The sequence below is a fragment of the Haliaeetus leucocephalus genome, unplaced genomic scaffold, assembly GCF_000737465.1.
Source record: "Haliaeetus leucocephalus isolate CR32 unplaced genomic scaffold, Haliaeetus_leucocephalus-4.0 Scaffold848, whole genome shotgun sequence".
NCBI classification, from domain to species: domain Eukaryota; kingdom Metazoa; phylum Chordata; class Aves; order Accipitriformes; family Accipitridae; genus Haliaeetus; species Haliaeetus leucocephalus.
Window position 1 is genome coordinate 11,350,748 of NW_010973284.1, and position 27,436 is coordinate 11,378,183.

At 38.2% G+C, this 27,436-nt stretch overlaps 1 protein-coding gene across 3 annotated transcripts; it reads left to right on the plus strand.

Moving 5' to 3' along the window:
• The first annotated feature begins 24 nt into the window (after positions 1 to 24).
• Positions 25 to 27,436, plus strand: DNAJB4 (DnaJ (Hsp40) homolog, subfamily B, member 4). 3 transcript variants are annotated; one of them, XM_010582554.1, is made up of 5 exons: positions 25 to 161; positions 3,939 to 3,941; positions 19,204 to 19,489; positions 22,929 to 23,503; positions 25,125 to 27,436. In XM_010582554.1, the coding sequence occupies exons 3-5, from the start codon at positions 19,279 to 19,281 to the stop codon at positions 25,356 to 25,358; spliced, it is 1,020 nt and encodes a 339-aa protein (XP_010580856.1). In that variant the 5' UTR covers positions 25 to 161; positions 3,939 to 3,941; positions 19,204 to 19,278; the 3' UTR covers positions 25,359 to 27,436. The 3 variants fall into 3 exon arrangements, with proteins under 3 accessions (XP_010580856.1, XP_010580854.1, XP_010580855.1); XM_010582552.1 differs by lacking the exon at positions 3,939 to 3,941 and having other exon boundaries at positions 25 to 166; XM_010582553.1 differs by lacking the exons at positions 25 to 161; positions 3,939 to 3,941 and adding an exon at positions 8,986 to 9,060.

The following is a 27,436-nucleotide window of genomic DNA, read 5'->3' on the forward strand; positions in this document are numbered from 1 at the left end:
GGGGGGAGGGCGCGGGGGGAGCGCAGTGCTGCGCTCGAGGCGCTGCGGGCAGATCTCGCGTGATTTGGTTTCGAGCCCGGGGTGCCCGAGCGGGAGCTGCGCCTGAGGCGCGGAGGCTGCCGGGAGCAAGGTTGGCCCGGGGGGCGGCTGAGGCGGCGTCAGTCGGGTGAGTGCGTGAGGGCGGTAATGGAAGGGGGCCCGAGGGCAGCCGGTAGCGCTGCGGCTTGGCCGCCTGCCCGCGTCAGACTGCGCCTGGAGAGGCGTTCGGCGCGCTGCTGGCTCTGTTCCTTCCCGACTGGCGCCCGGGCTGGCTGCGGACCGGGCGGTGGGGGTAGCAGCGGTGCTGTCCTAAGCCCTGAGCGGAGGGGGGAGCCGGGCCTTTTTCCCGCCTTAGCGCGGCGGTGCCCTGTGGAGGGGCTCCTCGTAATGGCGTGCCGCGGTGCCGCCTGGCGCTGTCAGAGTGCCCGCCGTGTGACGCGGGGCAGCTGGGGAAATAATACGAGCTCCGTTTGCGGGGGAGAAACCTTGGTGTCTAGCGGTGCGGGCTTTACGGTAGCTGGAGAGGCGAGGGGTGCCTCGTGGGGCTTGTTCCCGAGCCCCGCGGAGAGGCAGAGCCGTTGAGCCGCGGGGCAGAGCCGGCGCTCGGGGCGGTGAGGCGGCTTGCTCCCTCCGCCGCCCGCGCTCCTCGCCGCTCTCTGCCCGTCGGGTCCCTTCGGGCGCGGCCCGACGCTTGTTTTGAACGGGCTTGTTTTTGTTGGGCTGTTCCACCGCCCCGCGAAACGGGACGGGCTTTTTCCTTTCACCTTTCAGGGGGCTTCACTTATCTCTTCCTGCAGTGTCTACGACTGTTTATTTCTTAGTTGAAAGTGGCCGTTGTTACTGTACAGTTTTTACAGTTGGGGGCGTTTTTTTCTTGGCTGCGCAAGCACAAGCTTTAGTGAAAAATTGGAGCTAGTAGTGCTTTAATCTGGGCCCTGTTTAGGTCCTGTGACCTGGTGGGGATGAACTGTCATGCTGAATATGGATGACGGTCTTTCAAAGGCTTCACATCTCGATAAGGTCATAGAGTATCTACTTAGCTATTATAGCAGTAGAGACTAGATAATACTGAAGGGCAATTAAGCTGTACAACTGCTTTCTGTACCGTTCTGATGGGATGCTTTGCAATTTTTTGAAAATTTATTTGTATGCATTGAACTGTAGCTTCTTCATGGGTGCCTGGATTACATAAATACCTTTTTTTTTTTTTTTTTTAAACGTTTGTGTTTTTAAACTGAAGTGTGGGAGGTCTCTTCCAACCTAAATGAGTCTCTGTTTCTCTGTTGTCAGTACTTTTAATTAAGGAACCGTTGTTTTGGACTTTGCCTAGTTTTGGGCTACATGCAGGGAGGGAGCAACTCTGCTGAAGTTGTGTAAGAAAATGCATCTTGCTGTCTTCTCTTTTGGTTCGCCTTGTAGTTCCATGCTGCCTTAAGAAGTTCCTGGTTTCTCATTGGTCCCTTCAGTTCTGGCTGTTTATAAATGGGATCATTTTAGCAGACCTTAAGACAAAAGTGCGGCTGCTGAGGTTAGATTATCCTGCATCTCCAGTCCACGTAACTTCACCAGAGGAAGCTGAAAATACGGGCTAGATTTTTTTCCTTCTATAAAACTTTTGAATATAGCTCAGAAGGGTTTTAAGATTAGTATATTCCACAAAATTAAAATTCCTACATGCTTCTAGGCAGCTTACAGTGTATAATTAGAGCTAGGTGAAACTTGCTGTTGAAATACTTCTGCTGAAAAAGCCTGTTCTGAAGAATTAGCATATACTTCCTATTAATATAGTGTTGCTAGCTGGGGGTAGAGGGGAAAGCAAAAATAGCTTTGGAAAGTGGGAACTTCATTTTTATGCTTGACTCTGCTATTTCTAAACAATAATTTGACCTTGAACTATTTTTTCATTTCCTTTGTTATTGGGAATTGGGCTATGTATACTAGCCAATACTATGCAAATAAATAAGTTGAGCAACAGTGGCTGACTATGATGCATTGAAGCTAATACTGGCTACTGGCTATGTCTTTTATAGCTCTTCATTTACTAGAAAATGTGGAGGAGCATCTTTGCTTTTTATTGTTACAAAATGGGCTAATGATTCTTTGCTAAGTTCTGTGAGACAAGCCAGTAGGTGTATAACACTGGTGTTATTTTGAAGCAGTTATAATGCCTTGGGCTAATGAAAATGCTTTTGTCTGGTACTGTAAGTGTTCTAGTTGCATTCATAAACAACTAATGATAAGTGAATGTTAATTTTGGAATTTTTATCAGCTTTTTACTATTGTTTGAGGTGATGCTTCATTTGAAAGCTGAGATATTTAGTATATATGATTCCTCAATCTTCCAATTTCTTGAAGTCACTGTATTTCTTAGGCCCTTCAGATAGTTAGAACATGAAATTTATCAAATTACAGAGCAGTAAGATCTTAAATATTATATGCTGTATAAATATTATGCCCTTATTTTCACCGTTCCTAAGTTGATCTAATGACCTTTATCAACAGTTGGAGAGTTGCTTCTATCTGTTTCCCATGATGGCACTTAGAACCTATCTGCTAGAAACCCATGTCTCAAGCACTCTATCTCCATTTCCCTTTATTAAATGATACGTCTGTTGAGAAAATTATCCCTGTGGGATTAATTCCTTCTTTTTAATCTCTTAATGGAGTGGGGTGAGGATCTAACCCTTTAACAGTGCTCATGGCAATATTCTTTCAAGTGCTTTGCTGACTTGTTAAAGCAGCATACACTAGGTTATTCTGCTTTCTCACTTGCAACAATTACTCATTGCCTGTTTTTTCAAATCTGCCTTCTAAGAAATTAAATGTAGTAGATTGGTAAGCGAATATTTGCACTGTGCTGCTAGCACATGAGAACTTTTGGTTTTGCTGTGTAAAATAAGACTCAATTCTACAGTAACTCATGCTTACTAAAGAAGGATGTATAGTAATCTACCACTTATCTTTCAGAATTTTAGTAATTAGGTAGTAGATAGCATAAGAAGTAACAGAGAATATGGAGTTTTAAAATGTCTTTCAGTATTTCTTTTGGAGATTGGAGGAAGGTATCTCCCTTAACTAAACTTACTAGATAATGACATCTCTCATGGTTTTCAAGCCATAGTCATTCTTTTCAGTAATTGTCAGACTGCAACATTTTGGTAGATGTAATTACTGAGAAGTAGCTAGTTTAAATGAAAAATCTGACAAGTTGGAAAAATTTTTATGTGTTGTGTGGATTGTCACAGACTTAAGTAATGGAGAGTTCTGGGAAGAAAAAAACCCACAAAGGAACCGCTTTTTTTTTTTTTTTTTTTTTAATCCAATATTGTGTGTATGAAGGAATCCTTACTTCTACCAAAAGGTACTTGGGGTATTTCTGAATTAGCTAGTTCAAGTATTGCAAAAACATAGATGTAAAAGTGTGGAACTGACCCCAGTCTTCTGCATAAGCTAAGACACTTCAGTGCATGCTTGCATTGAGTCTTGTTCTGTTGTTGGGTTGTTAGGTTTGTTGGGGTTTTTTCCCCTTTAACAATTGACTTCACCTTTGATCTGTGGTGACCAGACCAAAGGGTATGACAGTCCTGACAGAAGTGTTTTACTAGTACAGATAAGGAGACCTCTCACAGGGTCATAAACTAAAGGATTACATTTCTTATAAAGTTGCCTCTGCAACTCTTTGGGTAGGGTGTTTTTAGCTTTTCCTCAGTACACTAAACACCTATATAGGAAAAGTGATCATGGTCTCTAACTATCAGAGAAGGATAACCATTGTGATAGCTTTACATCTGCCAGCTATGCTTTCTGCAAGTCTTAGCCGGTTTGGGGAAATCTGCAATTGGTTTCTGATGATTTCATCGCTTTGGGAGATTTAGATCTGCTGATTAAGATCCTGTCAGCTGGTGCTCCTGCACTGGTAAAGGGCATCCGGGACGTGCAACATTATCAGTAGAAAACTCCCTTAAATAACTACTGAGAGAAGATTCAGCATGTGCTCTATACCCAAACAACTGTTGATCTGTCATGAGCTTTCATTTTGCTACATGTGCACTGAAGTAGTAATTATAAATTTCAGATCCACAATTTGGATCTGAATGAGAATGTATTGGTGGAAAAACTGTAACATTAAAGTATAACTTAAACTGTCTACAAAATCTGTACAATGCTCATAATTATCTTCTCTTTCAAGAGAGATGAGGGTGAAGGGGAACAGTTTTTAATACTGAAATAATATTACTGTGCAGAATTCACCTACCCAGGATGATCCAAGTGGTGACCAGCTGTGTCTTCCTAGTCAGCAAATATTCCTATTATGCTTCATTCCAGACAAATGCAGAGGCATGGGTTGCTACTGAGGAATTGGAGGGGATAGGAAAAAGTATTTGTGGGAGAGGATGGGAGTGTTGAAGAGGAAGGACAGCCTGCTCTGCTGCAGTTGCTGTCACATCTGCCTTCACTCGGTGATGATAACACAGCTTTCTTCTTGGCTTCTGGGGGAAGGGCAAGAGTGAATTTGCTCTGTAAGCCCGTATCTGGTCCCTTGTGTACCAACTTTTATATCCTGAGTTTCAAAAACTCCCAAATCTTTGGCTTAACCTTTAGTCATGCTGCTTTTCTTAGCGGAAGTTTTACTGTATTAAGTATTTGAAGAAAAGCTGTGTAAAAATTGTAGATTCTTTAGAGCACTTGTCTTGCACATTTTAATCTTGTGAATCTTATTTCATATTTGATTTAAAGCTAGAAGTAGGTTGGAGCTGCTGAAAGGAAATTTAATAGTAAAACTTAAAAGGGAAGAAGGGGTCTTTGCCCCAAGATTTCTGTTGAGGTCTACCAGCAAATTTGATTCTAGGCTTGAGAACAGTTGAGCAGTAAAAGATTAATATGACCTAGCCTCTAAAATTTTGACTAGCTTATGGAAGGATATCAAATTGCATTAAGCCACCATTGCATTAGGTATGTCACAAATACAGAAGGATAAATCAGAGACCATGCACTTCTTCCTTAAATACAACTGAAGTATGCAATGAGACAGTGTGCATCACCATATAGAAAGAATGTAATGCAAAAAGGCAGCTGGATAATATTAGTCAGCGTGATAATGTGGTCATCAGTCTTCAGCATCCGACTTGTTCCAGGGGGTTGGATGTTTTTGTGTGGACGTCATGGGAAGGAGAGCCCAGAGAATTTGTTTGCTGTTAACATCTGCAAAACTCCTCCCAGATGGGGGGACGATGAGGGGGAGAAAAAGTGTGAAAGGCCTAGCTTGAAATAAGTTGATTGATGGAGCTAGGCATGGAAGTTGCATATGAATAGGGATTAAGAAAGGCGGAGGTGGAGGCTGAGGGACTTTGAAAGGGAGAACAAATAATTAATGCAGTAGTAGCTGTAGAGAAGTGTCTACTGTATCCCTGTATCAGCAGAGCACTGAAGAATGTGCGTTAAAGTCCTGTTAATAAGTGTGTAAATACGTATTTTGTTGAATTAAGGCAGTAGTGTTCAGAATTCTCATCTTGAAGTGGGAAAAGCTTGATTACTTTAAAGAGGTTGGTTTACTTCCCTTTACATAGGCCTGATCCCTAGTAGTATTCTTTCTGATACTGTTTAGTTAGAGCTAACAACTGTACTTGTTAATTTGTGAGTCAGAGCACCTTATTTTTACCAAATTGTGCATATATTGTAGTGTGAATTAAAAAAACTAGCACAGAAAGTTAAATCTCTTCTGAGGGTGAGGCAGGAAAAATGGAAGAGATGGTTTAGAAGCTCTAAATAACTAATCCCTTCAGTCCATAAAACCATGATTATGACAAGCTTACCTAAACTGAAAATCCCCTTAAACTTTATTATAAGGGTTACATGTATGTTTTGGGAAAAAAAAATTTTTTTGCAGTGAAGTTTGTGAATGTGTAAGGATATTTTTTCTTTAACAAATTAATATCCAAAGGCACCTTAGAGAAAGCTGTAGTCTAATTGCCCCTTCGGTATCTATTGGTGAAAAGTATCTTGGTGTAATCATCAAAAGCCCAGTTGTATTTAAAAATGAGCCTCCAATAACTGCTACATAGACTTGGAAAGGGATGAATGTTGGTGGGTTAATCTCTGATATTGCTTAAAAAAAATCAGTGATGTGGATGTCATTATATGACTTGGTGAAGAGTGAGAACGCAGGAGGTTCCATAAGTTTAGTTTAAACAAAAAAACATGCACCTGTAAACTTTTTGGCTATGGATTGGTATTTTCTGCAGAGAATATAAAGAGGAGATCTTTTACTTCCTTTGTACAGGTTGTTGTCTGTTAGGATTGTCCTATGAGTGAACTGATTCTGTGTAATGTTTTCATTAAATAGTCATGAAAATGACACATTTTATTTGCAGGTGTCCTTTAATTCATTGCTGTTCTTTGTACTGCATTTTTTCCAGAAGGGCAGGAAAAAGGTTAAAAAGAAAATATGTCACTTTCTACAGCAAAATGCCTTTCTAGGACTGGCTACCATGCAAAGTTTGAACTTCTATTATGACTTTGAGGGAAAATTTTCATGAAACTATAGAATTTCTGTAGTCTGTTAGTAGAATAGATGCTGAAACTTGCTATCACTTTAAAGCATTATTGCTTTAGAACACCTAGACATTTTTCTGCTTAATTGTTCATCTCTCCCTGTTGTACCTTCTTTTACCTCTTAGCTAGGCATGCACCATTTAATCTAGAGGAATAAAGTCATTTAAGAGATTAACTGCAAAATAGGTCTATTAAACCCCCCCCCCCCCATCTTCTTTTCCCCAAACTCTTCTAGGTTGACTAAGGGGGAAAAAACAACTAAGAAACCTGATTGGAGCTATGAGATGTGTTTGAAACATTTGAAAGGCTAATGAGCAACTATTTTTACTTCTATTACAGCAGATACTGATAAATATAACTAGGGCTGCCTGTATTTCTGTCTTCTGTAGGTGAACAGTAGTACATTCTTATTGACGTATGTTCGCCTTTCAGGTTAAACAGAGTTGTTCTGACATCTTGTTTTCAAATTCCTGTCTTTATACAACAGTTCAGGGTGTGTGTTTTCAGCCTTGCATGTAAAACTAGCTGTGTGAATCAGAGCAGCTGGGTGGTATTTTGTCGAGCACACTCTGGAAAAAGCATCTAGTGTGACCATCTCCTTTTGCTTATGTAAGAACAGTGTGATCACATGTCCACAGCAAAAATGTGTGCAGTTCCTTATTTGGTAATGCATTAATAACCTTCATCTTGTTTGAGTATAACAACAATTGAAAACAATACAATGTAGCTGAGTCGTTTTTCCAAGTGGCTTACTTCTTTTGCAGTTCCTCTCTTCATCAGGACTGAGAAAATAGTTTATTTTCAACTGGAAACTATTAATTTCTGTCATTATTACGGGGAAAAAAATAACCAAGTAGAGTATGGATAGGGACTGTGCAGGCATCTTCCACCTACCCTTCCCCCTCTTACATGTGACCCATAACTATGATCAGTATCATGTTTATTCAGGTTTTTTTCCTCTCAGCTGTTCTGTGTACTGGTAGCTTTCTAATTATGTCAGAAAAAAAATCTAATACTTTTGAAAGGAGAAAAAATAACTTGCAGACATGACTTCTGTCTGTTCCTTAATTATGGAACATGACTGCAGTAGTGATAAAACTCTAGATGAACCTATCAGTCTTCAGTATAAACCTGTAGAGTATCTTCACTGTTAGGAAAATACCTCTATAATGTGTTATGTTCCACTAATGAATGTTCCAAACTGGCAGTGTGTTGGGGCTATTTTTTTAAATTAGAATGAATCCAAATACTTAGTGATAGGCTGAGAACCATTGGAAAGAAAGACTTCAGGTTCAGATCAGGTCATATCTGAGTCATGCCAGTGCCAACTTCCCAGAGATTTTTAGCAACAGCTAACCTGTAGGGACTATCTTTATTCTACAGGTGCCCTGAATTCTCTGCTGCTGCCTCTTTGCTGAGGTACTAGGTTGTTAATTATATTGTTTGGTGGAAGAAACCCCTTAGGATTCCTTTGCTGTGAATGTAGGAATTGCTACTATAGTTAATGTAAACACCAATAAATTGTTATAGGTGGCAGATAGCCTCCCTTTTCTACAGGTGAAAGGCTAAAAGAGGAGCTGCTGTATGCTACTTCCATTGAAATAGATATTAAATGAAACAGTCTGCTCATCCTAATGTTTCCTGGGTGATAACTAACTTTATGTAGGATATTGAAACAAACACATTTAAAATGCCTTTAAAAAAAAATCTTTTTCTGTTCCAGTTTCTTGAAGGAAAGTCAGCAAGGGTTATTGTGGAAACTAGCACTATTTTTCCATTGTCCTTTTCCTGTTAATCAGTACATAGCACTACTATTAGGTCACGGAAGTTCTCCTATACCAGGATTCATTTGGTGGAAGAACTGGTAGGGAGCCAATCATGGTTCCTAGGTCTGAGCTGGCTGGCCTTGTGTCCAGGTTCAGCTACCCCAGAGCAAATGTTACTTTGGTTTGTGCCAGCTGGCCCTGGTCCGTGGGGTGGAGAATGCTGGACTGCAGGAGTAGTGTATGAGCTGGCTATTCTGTCTCTATACTTTTAGAGAGATTTCTGCCCCTTCTGTGCTGCAAGAGTGGGGCTGAATCCATTGAATGTTAATGTCAAATTAAGCCTCACTTTTACTGAAAACAAGAATATTACAAACATCTTTACAAGTGTTACTAAATATCTGTTTTAAAAAAGTCTGTTTATTGTAAGCAACACCCTTCTTTATTTCACTTTAGATGGAAAACAATACAGATATACTTAGTATTCATTGCTTGTTTTCCAAGGTTTGTATAATAAACAGATGTGCAGGTAGGAAAATGAGGGTACAGGTCTACAGATCTTTTAAATATTTTTTTGTGTGTGTCTGAATTGTCTGAGAGCCTATAGGCAACTGGTGCTTTGTTTCTTAGTAACAGATGGAGAGGTGGCAGGAGAGAAGGAGGGAGGCAGCATGGTTGCAAGCGGTACCCTGGATTGTAATTTCAAGTCAGTTAAGTAACATGCCTCTAGTGTATGTATGTTTAACCCCCCCCCCCCTCGCCCCCCCAAAAAAACCCCAACAACCCAAAACAACAACCAACCAAAAAGATCCCACCAACCTTCCTTGGCAGTACTAATGAGTTGAATATTTTTTTGAAAACATTATACAAAACAATACTCCAGTTACATGATAAGGAAGCGTGCTAGAATAAAGAGTACTCAAACACTTTTCTTCTAATACATTAGTTAGAGCAGACCTTTAGTGCTTGGCTGAACCCATACATTTGGACAGCATTTGTGTGTCACTGATGTTGATTACATGGTGCCAATGCTCACATTTTAAGCTTCTGTGTTAGGAAGTGTTCATTCTTTGGAACATGGTAGTGGCTGAATTGCATTATATTGAAAATTTAATGAATCTAATGAAGGTGCTCATCTAGAGATTGCTGAACTGGTTGTCCACTAAGTGGTCTGTTTAGCCTAGTAATTTGCATTCGAAAGTGGTCATAAGTAGATGCTTCAGGGAAAGTTAGAATACAGCTAACACTTGGTCCTCTTTTCTACCTTCCTAGCTTACAAATATTTGTAGTTCAGGGAGTTCCTGCTCTGGCTTCTCTGTCAAGAAACTTACAGTGGATCTCTTTTATAGTATTTTTTCAGTGTCCCACTGAAACTATTTTTTAGTTTCCAGTATACTTTGACAGGGAATTCTATCACTTGTAGAACTTCTTAATTTCATTGTTGAAACTGGCTTCCGCTAGTTTCATGTAGTGGCTCTGGCTTAGATGGGAGTAGACCATGAACAGTTCATGCCTCCTCTTCCTTTCTCCATCATTTATAGACCTTGTAGACCTCTGTGACTTCTTCCTGTCTCTTTCACAGACTATAGAACTTAAGCCTCCTCAGTTGTTTCTCTTGTGGAGACATTTGCATATATTTGATCATCTTTTATGGTCCTTCTCTGAACATTTTTTTTTTTTTTAAATTATACTTGGTTTGAGGGACTTGAGGGTAGCAGAACTGCACAGTGTTACGGTGTAGATGTACTGTACTGTTCATATGATACTATAATAATGTTTTCTGTTTTGTTCTCTATTTCTTTCCTAGTACCTCCTAACATTTCATTTGCTTTTTTTCCTGCCTAACAAGCAATTTTTTATTCTTTTTGACAATCAGTACTTTTTTTACCTTTTATAAACAATATCCATTTTGTTATGTGGTATACTCTTCATGCTGAGAAAACAGTGTAACATGGAAGCCTGTGGCATACATATAAACCATATGTATAACCAATAAAATACTCCTGTGTGACAATATTGAAAACATATTCAGGATCTGAGTATGTTAGCACTTGAGACTCTGAAAGACTTGTATTGTAGCAGCATGTTGTTTCTTAATTACTGGAAAGGCTATAAAACTTAATGCAATCAAATAAAAAGCAACTGGTGTTGGAGGGGAAACAGAGAACAATTATGAAACCTTAAACTGTTCATCATATTTAATATCTTGTTATATAACCAACATGGGAATGTTGGTGGCATGGGAGTCAGAAACCTGACTGGTACAGTGTGATAAATCTGTGATTAAGTCTAACTTTTCATTTGCATATGGGCTGTTTCAGGATGGAATTCCTTGAGTCGTGGATAAATTCCTCAGTGATAGCAGTAAGAACCAAGAGTAGTTAGGACAAAAATCCAGGCTTATGATATGTAAAATTGAAAGAAGGAACTTTACTATATTTTTGTGCTTTCTTTGCCCCAAACCAGTAACTTCATAGTAAATTGTGCAGAACTTGTCAAAACAGGACATTTTCTTGGAGGAAACAGAACTTCAGCTTCCTTATGAATTTGATTTTTTTTTCAGTAACATCAGTGAGAAGATATTTCTCCTTACCAGCACAGTATGCTTTTCTGTATAGATGTTTACAAAAGTATGTATGGCAACATGTTGCTAACTACTTGAAGCTTGCAATAGTGAGTGTGGTAAACAGGCGTAGTAAGTAATGTGAGGGAACCTGTTAAATGTTTTGCATGATTGGCATTTTTTGTGGTTGACCAATCAACTTGTTTTGAAGAGTCCTTTTACAGAAATTTATGTGGGTGGAAATTGAAATGGACACTGAGTCTAAGTAAGGAATTGAAATGCACTTGTAGAATCTGTATTCTTTCAGAAGAGGGAAGCCTTAATCTGTAGATGAAAATACTTTGTGTCTGTCACTTTGTGTGACCATACTTCAGATGTTTCCTTTTGTTTTTTTAAGTGCAGTCTGCTACTTGACTGAAGTAGCTAATCACACCATTGTGAAGTAAGGGGGAGTTAGCTGAGATTTCATCAATGCAGTACATCATAGCTGAGTCCTAAGAATTTTACCTCCTTGCAAGAAGATGTTCACTCCCTCTCAGCGGTGGAAAGTTAAATTTGGAAAATTCTTCCAAGTGTATTTTTGTTCTTCAGCTGTAATAGAGATTGTGACTTAGTAGACAGGAATCAGGTATGAGAAAGCAATTCTTTATGTTAATGACATATGTTTGCTATGTTGTGATGAAGAATCAGTGTGGATGTATTACTAGTGTCCTACTCATGTTTTTGAAGATAGTTGTAACCATGTTTAATTAAAATCTATTTGAGATTTAGATCAGGTTATTTTTCTAGTATTGTATGTACTTCAATGTGGGTCATAATATATATAGTGGGAGTAATCATTTTCTGAAGAGAAGAACTCAACCCTATAACTTAATATATAGTAAATGATAGTAAGCTTTAATGTGAAAATATGATGGACATTTTCAGTTGTGCATAGCACTCCTAGCTTTTGGTCTATTGTTACAAAAGTAACGAGAAAAATAAAACTAATTAAAAAAAAATAAAAATTGCTAACAGTGCCTGCTGTCTTGTCATGTAGATTTTCCAAATAAAATTGAAGGCTACATAAATTATAGGCTTAAAAATTCATTTTGAAAGTTCAGAAGTGGTAACAGTATATCTCTGGGTGATAGCAGTATGTGTTTTGAGATTTAACATTTGAACTTGAGCTGTGAATTCACGTCAGCTCTGGAATGTATATTTAAAGTAAGCTTTTGCACAGAAGACCTTAATAACATGTCCTTTGGCCTGTTGGCAGGAGCATAAATTCATGTATATTCCAGTAATATTATAAACATTATTTTGAAGCAGATACTGCCAATATAAAATAGAAAATATTTTTGTTGATGCTAGGGCTGATACAATTTAAATATAATGAATTTAATTGTCTTGGAAAACTTTGTATCCTGTGGTTTCATTTAGTATTTCTTCTTGAACCAAAAATAATGAGACCAGATCTTTCCAGACAATACTATTGACTTTTAAATAGAGAAAGTATAGTAGGTACGTGTTCTATGAAGTACTGTTTCACAATGACTTAGATATATCTCTAATTGCAGCCAGTTATTTTTGTAAAGCATGACTATACCTATCCCACTACATTTCTTCCTTTTACATCTGTGAGGAAACCAAAAGTCAACAAGTCTTTTTAATGTAAGCTTCAATTGTCAGTGAATTGCATGTGCCTCAGGAAAGAAATTATGATGCATGTAGTACACAAACTCATAAATGCTTCGAGGTGCATTTCAATTTGAACGTTTTACAACTACAGTGTCTCAAAGACATAATGTGTGCAATATAGAAATATAAAATAAGTGTGCCTAGTTACTCAAGTATGCTCTGTAACAAAGTTAATGTCACTGTCTATTGTAACTTTGTAATTCTATTAATTTTTAAAAGTTTTTATGTGGTATTTCACTTTCTTTTGTGATTATTTATTTGGCTGTAAAATCAGCCCCACAGTGCTTATGTACAATGAGCTTTTTACTTCTGTCACAGTAGCAGCATGTTTCTGCAGAGAACTGAAGTAAAAATTTGGTAAATTTGGGTAGTTACTTCGGTATGAAGTGCGTGACTAAATGAAGCTAAGCTTTTAGGGCCATTGACTGGTTAGAAAGAACTGTCAGGCTTTGCAGGTTTCACTTTGCATTTTCTGTTAGATATCTAAAAAAAAAAAATCAACTATTTGTTGCTTCTGTTGTAAACTCTAAAATTTATTTGTGTGTATGAGACCAGCTACTGAATAGTTCTGTAGTGAAACTATTTAATGAATTCATGAGTGGGGTTTGCATGTACAAGGTCTTATTCATAGTCCGAAAGTATAAACGTAGCTCAGTTAACAACTACATGCAGTTAAAGATGGTGGGGAGAAAAGGCATTGTCAAAATTTTATTCTCTGGGAAAATAATGGATTATTTTATAAGAAATTTTCCTATTGTATATGGATGTGCTTTCTTCAAACCATTGTAGACAAATGCCAATTTATTACATTAATTGGTGTGTGTTTGCAAATATTGTGATACTTAATTGTGAAAGAGTTTTTTCCAGGGAAGGATTTGGCTCCTCTCCCTTGACATTTATGTGCACATGTGTATTTATAGTTGTGATCTGTCTGGAATTTGCCTTTGTGGTTTTGTTTGCTCTTTAACTTGTTCTGTGATCTAGTCCTGTCTTTCAGTTTTGTTTCTGAGGTTTAATAGGTGAGGAATGCAGAAGAAATGGCTTAATGTAAAGGAAATAATGAGCATTTTTATTCAACTAAAGATACTTCAGGGAATAATGACTCTGTTCTGCTTAGAAGCTTTTCCTTAAAATAACCTTATACTGGTGCTAATTTATGATTAATCTAGAATTTGAGTTTGGTGTAACTATTATTGTGAATGTTTCCTTAATTTATTTCAGCTGTTCTTGTGAAGGTTTCCTTAAAGAAAGCAACTAATTCCAAAGTTAATATTTATCAATGTGACTATTCTAAGACCTGGAAGTGGTATGACCTTGCTCCCAGTGTTCTGCCAAACTTATGATGTATAGTGCTTGTCCATATGTATGTGAATTAAACTATGGTTGTTCAGAGAGAATAATGGGAAAGATATTTTAAAGCAACAATTATTTCACTGAAATACTAGCTCAAGTGGAATGCTGAATATGAGTAGTCAAACTCTGTCTCAGAAGTGAACTGTTGAATGAACAATTTTCAGCTTCCTAGTGTTTCTAGATTAATTTTTAGATTAAAAAAGGAAGTCTTGTATTACAAAAGTGAATGCCACTTTCTTGTTTTTGATCAAAGAACATAGAAAATCCTCTGTAGATAAGAGTAGGCTTGTATTAGGCAAGTTCTGTATGGTTTCAAAATTCTATTCAGTCTTCCTGAGAATTAATAAATTTTTTCAATAGTTTATTCAGCTTTTTAGTAATATGTTACAGTTGAAGACTCACCAATTTTTTTCCCCAGTCAACTTTAAAAGCTTGAACTGAAATTTCCATTTTATGTATTTGTTTTTTAATTTGGACTGTAACAAATAACACGGATGTAAAGAAGCGCTGAACAAATGTAGGCTGCTAACTTTTTCTGTGCATAATAAGAGTACCCTGAAGTAGCTTAGGAGAACAGGAAGACACATCTGAGACTACCTAGTTCGGCAGAAAATTGGTTTACAGAATTGACTGTAAGCAAAAGCTTCATATATACCATTTGATACTACAGTGATGATAAAACCTTTTTTCTCTGTATGCCTGAAATGGAATGCAGCTGTTGTATTTGAAGATTGTGTAAACAAAGAACTGATGATATAAATGGTTAATTGATTCATCATGTGATATATCGGTGAGAGAAATGTTGATGTGGTAGAATGAGGAAGAAAGGTAGCTAATTGATGGTGGTTTTTTTTTATCTATTATGTTTTTGAGGTGGTGTCACAGTGAAGTGCATTACTGGATTGTATGTCTGAGAAGTTGCTTAGCACTCATTCAGGAGCACTCTTAATCAAAGTCTTAGATTATGGCCTTACTAATTTTATACGTATGTAGTTTAGTGCCTTGCTTCTGGGAGGCTTGAGTAGGTTGCAGGATACACTACTGCTGGCTTGTCACAGCTGAGGCCAGCCTTGGCTACATAGGATCTATTGGGTTATGTGCTGTTAATGTTCCCTAAACAAATCAAATCACAGCAACCACCTCTCCTTTAAGTAAAAGGTGAAAGTCCAGATAGGGAGTGAGCATGCATCCCAGTATACTACAGTTAGAACTGTGTGTGAGCAGGTGTGCATACAGTGCAGGTGCCTCATGGTACTTGGACACAAGGTGTCAATCTCTGAAGAAAGATGTGACTGAAATGCAAGGACTCTGGGAAATGAGTTTACTGACAAAACGCCCTGTGATGTTTCTAAGCTCTACTATGAAAGAGGAAGACCTCAAGGTAGAAATGCAGAAACTTGTAAAGAACAAAATAATCCCATAAATAAGTTCATCTGTCGTACAGTAGGTGATGACCTTATCTGTTTTTGTAGGGGACGCTTATTCAGGCATTTAAACAAAACCCCAGAATCTTATTCAAACATATTGGAAGTGGAATCTTTTCATAGTCTAGAAGAGTTTTTTAAATACTTCCACTTCTAGATGTATATGGTAATAGGGAAGATAGGACTATAGCAGTAAAATTAAAGATGTAGTTTTTTGTTTTTTTTTTTTAAAGAAAAGCTGTTCTGCTTTCTGTTTATCTGTGCTTATTTGAAGGGACTGCAGTGCCAGAAGTCCTTGTTGTTGAGAGTGCATGAAGGATTTTCCTTTCTTTTCTTTTGTTAATAACTCTGAAGAGGAATATGGGATAAAATAACAAAATTAACAATAAAGAATTGCAAAGATCAGATATTCAGAGTTCTAAAAATCTGGCAGCTGTGATTTATTATCTGTCCTTGAAACTGCTCTAATACTAGAAGATTAGAAGATGTAAAAACTTACCATGCTTACCAGATCGATTTCACTTTCTGAAGAAGTGCTAGTGTGATCGATGTACCCAAATGATCATTAGCATGATCACTAGATGTTCACCTTGTGCATGCTAGTCTTTTAATAATAATAATAGTTTTCACTGATTCTAAGAGAGTCATATCTCTCAATCTATTACAAATTGTTTAAAGAACTCGATAAGCTTGTGAGAGGAACTGTAGCCTACTTGTGTTTCCAAAAGATGTCTGATTATATGATAAAAGGAAAGTCTCAACATGGAGAAAAAGAAGGAACATGCTTTCTGGAGGGAGGTGCTTCAGTTACCCCATCACGTCTTTGAAGATAGGAGATTCCAGCCTAAATTCATCCTGACATGAAGATCTGAAGATCATGAAGGGCAGGAAGTAGAAGTAATATAGTCATTGCTGTACATCTTGCTCAGAATCTTAGGTAATTTCATTTTTAGGGAATAACTTATCTAATTAGGGTATAACTTGGCACTTATGCCAGAATAGCATGTTCCCCACTGTAGGGAGAGAAAGGATGCCTGAACACTTACTGTGATTGTCAGCAAAAAGTCCCAGTGTAACTTCTGTTGTTACCAGAATTTGTTCTGTAAGTTTTGACATTCGAGGGGGAGAAACTTTTGATTTAAGAAGAAATCCTGACTATTTGGTCTTTTAATGAAACCTGGGAAATTAATTACTGTGTTTTACAAAAAGAGGGGGGAGGAGGGGTGTGATAAGCCTTGCTAATTGCAGCTCCTTGAATATTCTTTTGATATTTAAAAGGAGAGATAAGTGTTTAATGTAATATTCTCCAAGGGGAAAATTTCTTTTACCTTGGTTTTTTAAACTAGCGTGTGCATCCTCTGCCTCTTTGATCGACCAGAGGTTTTGAGAAACATAATGAAAAATAGTCCTGAAACTACTGAGCTATTGCTGTTCTGACAATTCTATTGTATGACAACACAATGACACAAATATCATGGAGTCCTTCTTGGACTATCACTGGTGGGAATACTTCAAGTGATGTAAGTTATGACCCCACCAGAGGTTGCTCAAACCATACTATGGGAGCACAGCTGAGCATAACAACTCCTTGTACTTCTAGTTTTGCAAGAGAATTTAAGGCTACTCTAAATCTTATACTGTTGATAGTGGTGAAATTTGTTTGCTGTTGTAGTTTGGATCGTAACTGCAGGGTGTGGATGGTGATCTGTCATATTTGCAACCACTTCTTGAGCACAGTAAGGTTAAAACTGCCTCCTAAAATGTGTAAGTAAAGTAGCTTCTTAGTGGTATTACATCTTACATGAAATCAATTGAAGTCCTGTTTTAATTCAGGCTATTGTACCTACTGCTTTCAGAACTCCATAGTGGAGAAAATGCTGAATTTAGGATATGGGTCTACAAGAATTTATCTGAAATGCTAATCGTAAATTAACAAAAGTAGCACTTTTTAAAGAAAGGTAAAAAGAAAAGGGTGATTAGTAAAAGACTAGCTTTATTTCATGTGAAGCTCATCAACAACTTCCTCCTTCACCTGTAAAAGTAATTGATTCTGTAACCTTGTGGCTCCCAGTGTTCCAAAAATGCAAGTAAATCCTAAGAGATTTGGTGGCATGGGGAGCTGATTCCTTCTTTCAATACCCTTTGGCCTCTGTTACATTTGAAATAATAACTACAGATATGCAAAGGTTCTTGCTTTTTCAAATATTGTGATGAAATCTCATCTTTATTCTGTCTTCATCTTTCTACCCCTATTCCAAGGGGAATGTAAAAAAAAAAAATATATATATATATATTAAGCAAATCCTGGATACATTGAGGGAACCTAGTCAATTCTATTGCAGAAATTGGAAAAGAATAGATACAATGTGAGGAATAGGGGGACAACACGTTTCAAAAAAAAAAAGGGGGGGGGGAGTCCCAAATCTTTTTGTAGTACGCTGGTTAAGGAGAAATTTTCTGTCTTCTGATCAGCCCCCTTTTAATTTAGAACAGGTTCTGGAAAACAGCTTCAAATAGAATGCTTCCTGAATCAGAAGGTTAGTGTTCTCCACTTGAGTTTGATGGTCCCTTGGCTGCTATACGCTGCCTGCCTTAAACTTTTTTATCAGTAGAAGGAAGGCAATTGAGCCTAATTGCCTTCATACAAGTAACTTCGTAATTGATCCTAGAAATGTCTTCATACAGGTAACTTCTAGATATGACCAAAACTAGTGTATTTTAATACTTGTTCCAGGGAGGAGTTCTTTTTCAAGCTATGCTAATCAGTCTTGAAATTTATTGCCATACTGATAAGTAGGGGTAATTTCTTGACCTATAGCTCGTAACTAAGATCCAAAAGAAGTCCTGCAGACTGAAACTTCCTACCATTGCCTCTGCAGAGCAAGAGAAATACTTCAGTAGTAAAATTTGCACTATGTATTGTAAAACAAATTTGTAGGAACCAGGTATTCTTCTGTTATTAACATCTTATCAGAGGAAAGCTATTTGCTTGATGTATTGCCGTATGTGTATAATAGTCTTGATATTGCCTCTTGTGTAGAAGGAGGCTGGGGTGGGGGGTAACAGTTTTTGTCTGCTTTGAGTGACTTGAGTTGTGGTAAACTGAGTGGTATTTTTTTGCTCAGATTTGATTTCTTACTGCTTAATAGTACATGGCTGCAGTTGACTGTGGTTTAGGGTGGCTTTATTTTTAAATATATGAGGTTACACTTTCTGAAGCTTTGTAGTTAACTTGGCTGTACAATACTTCATAGTCTTTGCTGGAAGGGGTACAAATCCATGTTGATACATTTGGAAAACAGTTGTACGTACAGCTGTCTCTATAGAAACTGTGAAGTAAAATGCTATAATTACTTTATATGGGCTACTGCATTTTTGTTGGGTCAGTTACGTCTTTAGAGCTGACTGGATTCAGCCCTGGTGGTGAAAGACACTATATCACACTATTAAACCTTTAAACTTTCTAGTTGCTTGAGAAGGGAGGAAATAGAAGTTCAGCATTTTCTGTGTGTGTGTGTGCATGCGCATGCGTGCGTGTGGGAGAGAGAGTGAAAGCTGTGCAGGCTGTTCAGCTGGGGCAGTCGGGGAAGTGACGTCCTGTATTATTTGTCGTTCTAGAAAGAACGGAGACACGTACTGTAGATGGGAGGACTCTAAAGAGGGCTGTATCTTGTTCAGTGTGTATAATTATTTATAAATGAGCAACAGGGGAAGGAGTGAAATACAGAGAAGCTGTCTAGTGTTTCTTTAATGTATTGGAGAGTTTCTTGATTTGTAACAGTTCTGTTTGTTTCAATTCCAAATTTGATTTTTATTTTTCTTTCTCTAGCATCTCTACGTTGCTAAGACACTGGACACTGCTTTCTTTACAGCAAGGAAAATCTGAATTCCTCCAACACTCAGGATGGGGAAAGATTATTATTCTATCCTGGGAATTGAAAAAGGGGCTTCTGAAGAGGATATCAAAAAGGCTTACAGAAAACAAGCGCTTAAATGGCATCCAGATAAAAACAAATCTCCCCATGCAGAGGAAAAATTCAAAGAGATTGCAGAAGCTTATGAAGTGCTGAGTGATCCCAAAAAGAGAGACATTTATGATCAGTTTGGGGAGGAAGGTATGTATGGCTCTGTTATACTCTGATTGGTCGCTTTCATTATGTTGAATGAAGCAAAATAAGCATAGATGATGCACGAAAACATGATATGTGTTGATATTTAGGCAATGTATTTGTACTGCTTGGAAGTTTGACTCATCAGCTTTTTTAATGTAAAATGTATTGCAGAGTTTTAATGCTGATCTAGTTTTATTTCTTATTTTAATGTGTTTTTGTGTTTTTTAAAAAATCCCAAATACTTGACAGGCGAAAAGTTACTGAATTGAAAAAGTTCGTATGACCCGTAAATATTTTTCTGGGATCTCTTATTGCTGTCTTCCCTTACCATAGCACTTTTTAAGGTGCAGTTGAAAAGAGATGTATTCTTTTCTTAAATTTTTGCTAAAGGGCAGTCTGCTTGATCTCAGCAGGACAGTCCTTCTGAGCCGAAGCCCAGGTGTCCAGTCTGTAGTTGTCCTTGGCTTCTTGCCTGGAGAGGAAAGAATTTGGCTGATGTCATGAAATACCAGAACAATTTTTTAGCTTTAATTGTAAACAGTGATAACATGCCAAGAGAATGAGGCCTCAGAAATGTCATATTTATCCTAAAATGGTTATCTGGAGAGGATGACTTTTTTTTATTTTTGACCAGCATGACTTTCAGTCTTATGATTGAGGAACAGAGGAAGTCATTAACATCCCTCCCCTTAAATGTATGGTATCAGAAATTCCACATGAAATAATTACTTCTGCAGTGACAAGTAGGTCCACTCAGGGCCATGTTTTTTTACTAATATAAAGGAGGACAATTAAATAGTAGTACTTTGGGGGAAAGTGTAGGTTCTTATGAATGCATAATAAAATTTGGTCCTCTGTCATCCGTAGGACTTAATACCATTGTTAACATCCATAAATTCATGTAGAAGACCTGCAGCTTCTACAGAGGATGCAGGTTTTTTGGTCTTTTGTTCCATTGCGGATGTTCAAAGCCTCAGTGCTGTTACTGAAACATTCTAGGAAAAAAAGCGTTTACGTAGATACCAGAGGCCTTTGTTGCCTCTTGGGTCTCTTGCCTTCTTGTATTTCTTCCTTCTCACTCTCTGCCTCCTTTCTATATGTCATTATAAACCCATTTACTCTGTGGATTCATTTGCATTTTGGATCCCTGTGCAGCAGCTCATCCTAACCACTTTCCCAAAAATACCATTGTAGTCACTTTTACCAAAGAGCTTGAAGTAAAGCATATAAAGCAATGCAGCCTTCGGCATCCTAGTATTGCATACTTAAAGGCAGAGGTTCAAAACGTAGATTTCTATTTATTTGGGGCATAATATTAAACCAAAGTGTGAATTTTTTAGAACAGTGAATCTGGAAATACCTCCTGATGCCTTGGTTGCTCTCTAAGCTTTTCAGTTGCATCTGAGAGTGTAACTAGTAGTTGTGAGGGAAAGGGGTGGGGTGGGGTGGGAGGAAGGAGGAAACCTTAGTGTTTTTACAACCAGGAACTTGATGTACTTTCAATAACTTTTGGCTAGCTATTCCAGAAGATGTCCTTGTACTATCACAGATTGAATCCACGGATCTGCTTGTTTGACATTAACAGTACTGTGACAGAAGGATGTAGTACATGTTGCTAAGTACTTTTAATATGGTCTGGTATTGAAATGGGGGAAACATTCTCAGTCTAATGTATTACTTGGTTACTGTTGATAACCAGTATTAAGCTTATGCATAGAAGGTCTAAAATACTGAGCCAAGAAAAAACAAAAAAACCCTCTCTTTCAAATTTAGGGAATGCATGCTTCATTAATGTAAGTCTTCACATTTTTGTGGCTATGGAAGTAGGATAGCAGCTGTAGTGCTGAGCTGCTGTAAGATTGAAAAAAAAAAATAAAAATAACCAAACATAAGTTTAAAAATAAAAGTCTCCTAAGAAGACTTTTAGCCTTTCATCTTGAAGGTTAGAGAAGGTATCTTGAAATGGTCAGTACAGGAGAGCACTAACTATTACGAGGAAATACTTAGAGATTACCTATTGAGAAAGAAACATTTAAGAAAATTGATTTTTAGCTAGGTTTGGAATGAGAGAGCAGGAAGTACAAGGGACTGCCCAGTGAGAATTGTAAGGGAAGTCTTATCAGCAATAAATGAGATGTAGATTTCTCCTTGTGGAAGATAGAACAGAAGGAACAAAGCTATTTGAGAACATTCTGATTTTTTGCACAGAGACAGTGACAGTATATACAAGATTTTTGTACCCAAATGGGTCTTGGGAATTTCCAAGCTATTTTTATTTGTGGCTGCATTGAAGAGTTCCCAGGTTTCTTACCTGTTTTATATCATAGAAACACAAGCTGTGATAAGTTTGGGATCCTAAATTGAACATTAAGAAAGCATATGGCTGCTTGACTATTGGCATGTTACCTTTTACTCAAACTGAATTGCAGGAAAACAGAGGTAAAGCTAACCAATACTGAGTTAAAGCTGAGCTATGGAGACTATGGAAAATGTTGCATATGATACTGCATAATTTTCTCCAGAAGTGATCTTGAAGAGGGATGCAACTCCTAAAAGACTTTGCAGAACAAGAAAAGATCCAGTAAAGCAGACCTGTGTTCTGTTTTAAGATGCTAATTCTTTGAATAACTGGCTTCAATCATATGAAATAAAATTGTCAGTGTCAGAATATTTGTTCTTCTGAAGTAGAAGTCATTTTAGAGCTTCAGAAACTTTGTTGCTGTTCAAGCTATTGAATTACTAGTTATTACTGCATAGTCTGATGGTGAGTCCTCAGTGAAGAGGAGACCTTTTGCTCTACTGCAAAGACCTTTTTGACTCATCAGTTCTGGTATCATTACACGCTACAATAGGAAAGCTTATTGTCGTGGTTTAAGCCCAGCCAGCAACTAAGCACCATGCAGCTGCTCACTCACTGCCTGCACCCCCACAGTGGGATGGGGGAGAGAATCAGAAAAAAAGTAAAACTCATGGGTTAAGATAAGAACAGTTTAATAGAACAGAAAGGAAGAAACTAATAATGATAACAATAATAAAATGACAATAATAATAATAATAATAGGATTGGAATATACAAGTGATGCACAATGCAGTTGCTCACCACTTGCTGCCTGATGCCCAGTTAGTTCCCAAGTGGTGATCCCTCCCAGCCCCGCTCCCCCCAGTTTATATACTAGACATGATGTCACATGGTATGGAATACCCTGTTGGCCAGTTTGGGTCAGCTGCCCTGGCTGTGTCCCCTCCCAACTTCTTGTGCCTCTCCAGTCTTCTTGCTGGCTGGGCATGAGAAGCTGAAAAATCCTTGACTTAGTCTAAACATTACTTAGCAACAACTGAAAACATCCGTGTAAACATAACATTATACCAGCTACTAGGTGAAACCAGGACACTTACACTAATATTTGATTTGTTTTTAACTTTGCTTATTTGTCTTATTTAGGTCTGAAAGGAGGAGCTGGAGGACCTGATGGACAGGGTGGTACCTTCCGGTACTCCTTCCATGGTGACCCACATGCTACATTTGCAGCTTTCTTTGGTGGCACAAATCCTTTTGAGATCTTCTTTGGAAGGAGGATGCCTGGTGGCAGAGACACTGAAGACATGGAGGTGGATGGTGATCCATTTGGATCCTTCACTAGTTTTAGTATGAATGGTTTTCCCAGGGAAAGGAATACAGTTGGTAGCCAGTTACGTCGTAAACAAGATCCCCCAGTGATCCATGAACTTAAAGTGTCATTGGAAGAGATCTATCATGGCTGCACAAAAAGGATGAGGATTTCACGTAAAAGGCTTAACCCAGATGGTAGAAGTGTCCGAACAGAGGACAAAATTCTTACTATTGAGATAAAAAGAGGATGGAAAGAAGGCACCAAAATCACTTTTCCAAAAGAAGGTGATGAAACACCCAACACAATTCCAGCTGATATTGTTTTTATCATTAAAGATAAACCTCACTCTCACTTCAAGAGAGATGGATCAAATATTATCTATCCTCTTAAGATCAGCTTAAGGGAGGTAAGTTTCTCTTTTGGTAGAACTCTAAATGTTTAAACCTGTTACAATACGATACAGTGGCTATGCTGCCCTAGCTGTATGGCAGCAGTGGAGTTGTTTTCTGTTTTGTTTTTTTTAAATAGTTTCAGTCTTGTAAAGCCAACATGTGGCTGCAGAGCACAGTTTTTTATAATGGAAGCAATAGCTGTTTTGATAAAAATGGAGTGTTATTTCAAGTTGTTTATTACAGAGGTGGAACAGATTGAGGGTGGAAGGGTAAGAGTAAAGGTTGATATGTCTTAAATCTTCATACTTTACCTTTCTAGCTAAATATGTATTAGGCTGAAGTAACAAACACAAATACAATTAACAAACACATTCCATATAGTATGCTTCTTACTGCTGTGATATGGTTGCTACTTCTGTAGGACAAAGTAGAAATGTCTTAAATATTTTCACTGCCAACAAATTCTAAGTCTGCCTTTTTATGTCATAAGTTATTTCAGTGTGATTTCAAAGTACATAGAGATTGATTTCATGAGGATAAATTATTGTGAACAGGTGTTATAGGAGCTATATATAACAACAAAAATGGTATAGCTTTTTTAAATGCCGTTCCAAGTCAAAGCACGTTGGCTTTCAAAAGGAAAAATCTGAAAGACAACTAAGCAGAGTTCTTAAGGGTCTGAAGCCTTGACATGGTCATGATTTAAAAGCTAATGTAGCTGAGTGTTTGTGATGTGGTTTTTTTTCTTAATTAGCATTAGGTGGAGAAATAACTCTTGCTTGCATTGTAAGTTCTTTGTGTACATTATGAGCTCCCTTCTTGAAAGCTTCTTAACTAAAAATACATCTGAAGTGAGGTAAAGCACCTAAAATAGGATGAGGGAGGGACAAAAGACAATATTTAATGTTGATGTGGGGTAATATAGTTCCTTCATAAATAAAAGCCTATTTAGACTCACTGCATTGTTATGTAAATTGGACATTATCAGTATAGACTAAGTGTGCTGAGTTAGGTGAAGTTGGAGGCATCAAAATGTTATTATCAGAGATCCTAGCAATGAAAACAAACTATTGGATAAACAGGAGAAGGCCTGTGATGTTTTAATTTTGATGCACCAAAATAGTTATTTGCTTTTCTTTGAGAATCACAAATGCTCACCTAAGATGGCTGTGAAATTTGATATGCCTCTGCTTATGGACACTTAAATGTTGTTCTGCAATTTGATATAATATAGGTTGATAGTGTGTTAAACTCCTGTGCAATGTAAACAAACAAAAAATGGAACAGGACTCTAAATTTCCAATGGAAACTGAGAAGCTGGACATTTCTAGAGAATATGAGTGTTCACTTTGTGCTCAATTACCTTATTATTTGGTAAAGTCTTTGAAGGATATATAAGCTCAATTACCCATCAGTGGCCATTGCATAAGATTGGTAAATTCTGTGATATTCAATGGCAAATTGAAGCTTTCCCTTTTTAAGAGAGAAACAATGTATTTGAATTTTCGCATCTTAGTAGTGCACAGTGGAAATACTGTTTAGAATGCTAGTCTCTTCTAAATAATGCAAATTCAGTTGTAGGTACAAATAAAGTTCTAACCAATTTCTTTTTCTCATTATACAATTTTCCTTTAGGCTTTGTGTGGCAGCTCTATCAATGTGCCAACGATAGAAGGAAGAACCATACCCATGACAGTAAATGAAGTTGTAAAGCCTGGGATGAGAAGAAGAATTATAGGATATGGTTTGCCATTTCCCAAAAATCCTGACCAACGTGGAGACTTAATTATAGAGTTTGAAGTAATTTTCCCAGATAACATTTCTCCAGCATCAAAAGAAGTACTTAGGCGAAATCTTCCAGTTTCATAAATGAAGACTTTGTATGTCAACTGTTTAAATAGGACACTGGAAATGCAGAAGACTGGCAAGTCTGTGCTTTAAAAGTGCAATCTGTAACAACTAGTGGAATATTTGTTTTTTTGTTTTTGTGGGATGGGTGGGGGGGAAATACTGTAATGCTGCATGAGAAGAAAAGGGTTAAGTACAAGTCATACAGGTGACTTCTGCAGTAAAATTTACAGGGAAAACCACTTATTTTATTTTACATCTTCCTAATCAGAAAAGTTTATTCATTATTTTGCCTAATGTAAAATGTAGTTGGTTTTTACAAAGTTGGCGCATATTTCTGATACAGTACTTGAGCCTCCAAGTACTTTATTTCTTATATTCCTACCCTAACTATAACATTACCCATTTATACAGAAATTGGAGATAGTAGTAGAAATACACAAATGTATAAATATTTTAAAGAGCAAAACATGAAAGATATCATTTTGGTATGTTGCTTTCCACTGCACAAAGCATAGGCTGGGAAAATCAGCTTGGACTCCTGAACTGCCCCCCAGTGGAATGAAAGCGTTTTCTTTATTGCCCCAGAATGCGTGAGGACGGCACTGCGAGGCTAGCAAAGGGCGTGTGGCTTGAGGAGCAAGAGTAGCCATTTGCTGTGGGACAGTTCCTCAGCCTCAGGCAGAACAGCAAGAAGGGATTCTACAAGTACAGAAACAGCAAATGGTCAGCCTGCTGTCGAATGGGGCAGGGAAGCTAGTGACAAATGACATGGAGAAGGCTGAGGTACTCAGTGCCTTCTTTGCATCAGTCTCTATCAGTAAAACAAGCCTTCAGGAATTCCAGGCCCCTGAGACCAGAGGGAAAGTCTGGAACCTCAGTGGTCGAGGACCAGATTAGGGTGCACTTAAACTAGAAGGCTGTGAGCCTGACAGGTTGCACCCCTAAGCGTTGAGGGAGCTGGCTAATGCCATTGCAAGGCCACTCTTTATTATCTTTGAATGGTCATGGAGATTGGGAGATGTGCCGGTAGACTGGAAAAGAGCAAATATCGCTCCTATCTTCAAGAAAAAACAAGAAGGAAGATTTGGGGAGCTATAGGCCAGTCAGCTTCACCTCAATCCTTGGGAAGGTGATGGGGAAAATCCTCCTGGAAAGCATTTCCAAATACATGAAGGACAAGAAGGTGATCAGGAGTAGTCAGCATATATTTACAAAGGAGATTTACCTCATTGCCTTCTGCAGTGAGGTGACTAGCTTTGTCGAAGACAAGGGAACAGTCCATGTTGTTTACCTTGACTTTAGTAGACAGACTGATAAAGTAGAGGTTAGATAAGTGGAAAGTGAGGTGGATTAAAAACTGGCCAAATGAGTGGGCACAGGGGGGGTGTAATCAGTGGTACAGAGTCCAGTTGGAGGCAGGTCAGTAGTGGTGTACCCTGTGGCTCAGTACTGGGGCCAGTACTATTCAACATCTTCATTAATGACCTGGATTATGGGATGGAGTACATTCTCAGCAAGTTTGCAAATCGTATAAAACTGGGAGGAGTGGCTGCTAACACCAGATGATGTACCACCTTTCAAAGGGACCTCAGCAGGCTGGAGAACTGGACAGAGGAGTCTCACAAAGTTCAACAAGGGGGAATGCAAAGTCTTGCTCCCTGAGGAATAACCCAAGGCACTAGTACATCCTGGTAGCTGACTGGCTGGAAAGTAGCTTTGCTGAGAAAGACCTTAGGGTCCTGGTGGACAGCAAACTGACTGTGAGCCAGCAATGCACCCTTGTGGCAACAAAAGCCAAAGCTTTGCTAGCAGGCTGCAGGAGATGATCCTTCCTCTCTCTACTGTCAGCACTGATGAGGATGCATCTGGAGTACTTTGTCCAGTTCTGGGCTCCCCAGTAAAGTAAAGATACAAACTTACTGGAGCAGGTTTAGCACAGGGCCTTGTATGAGAGGCTGAGAGAGCTGGAGCTCTTCGGTCTGGGGAAGAAAAGGCTTGGGAAGATCTTATCACTGCGTATAAATACCTGATGGGAGGGAATGAAGATGGGGGAGCCAGGCTCTTCTCAGTAGCTCTCAGTGACAGGACTAAGAGAC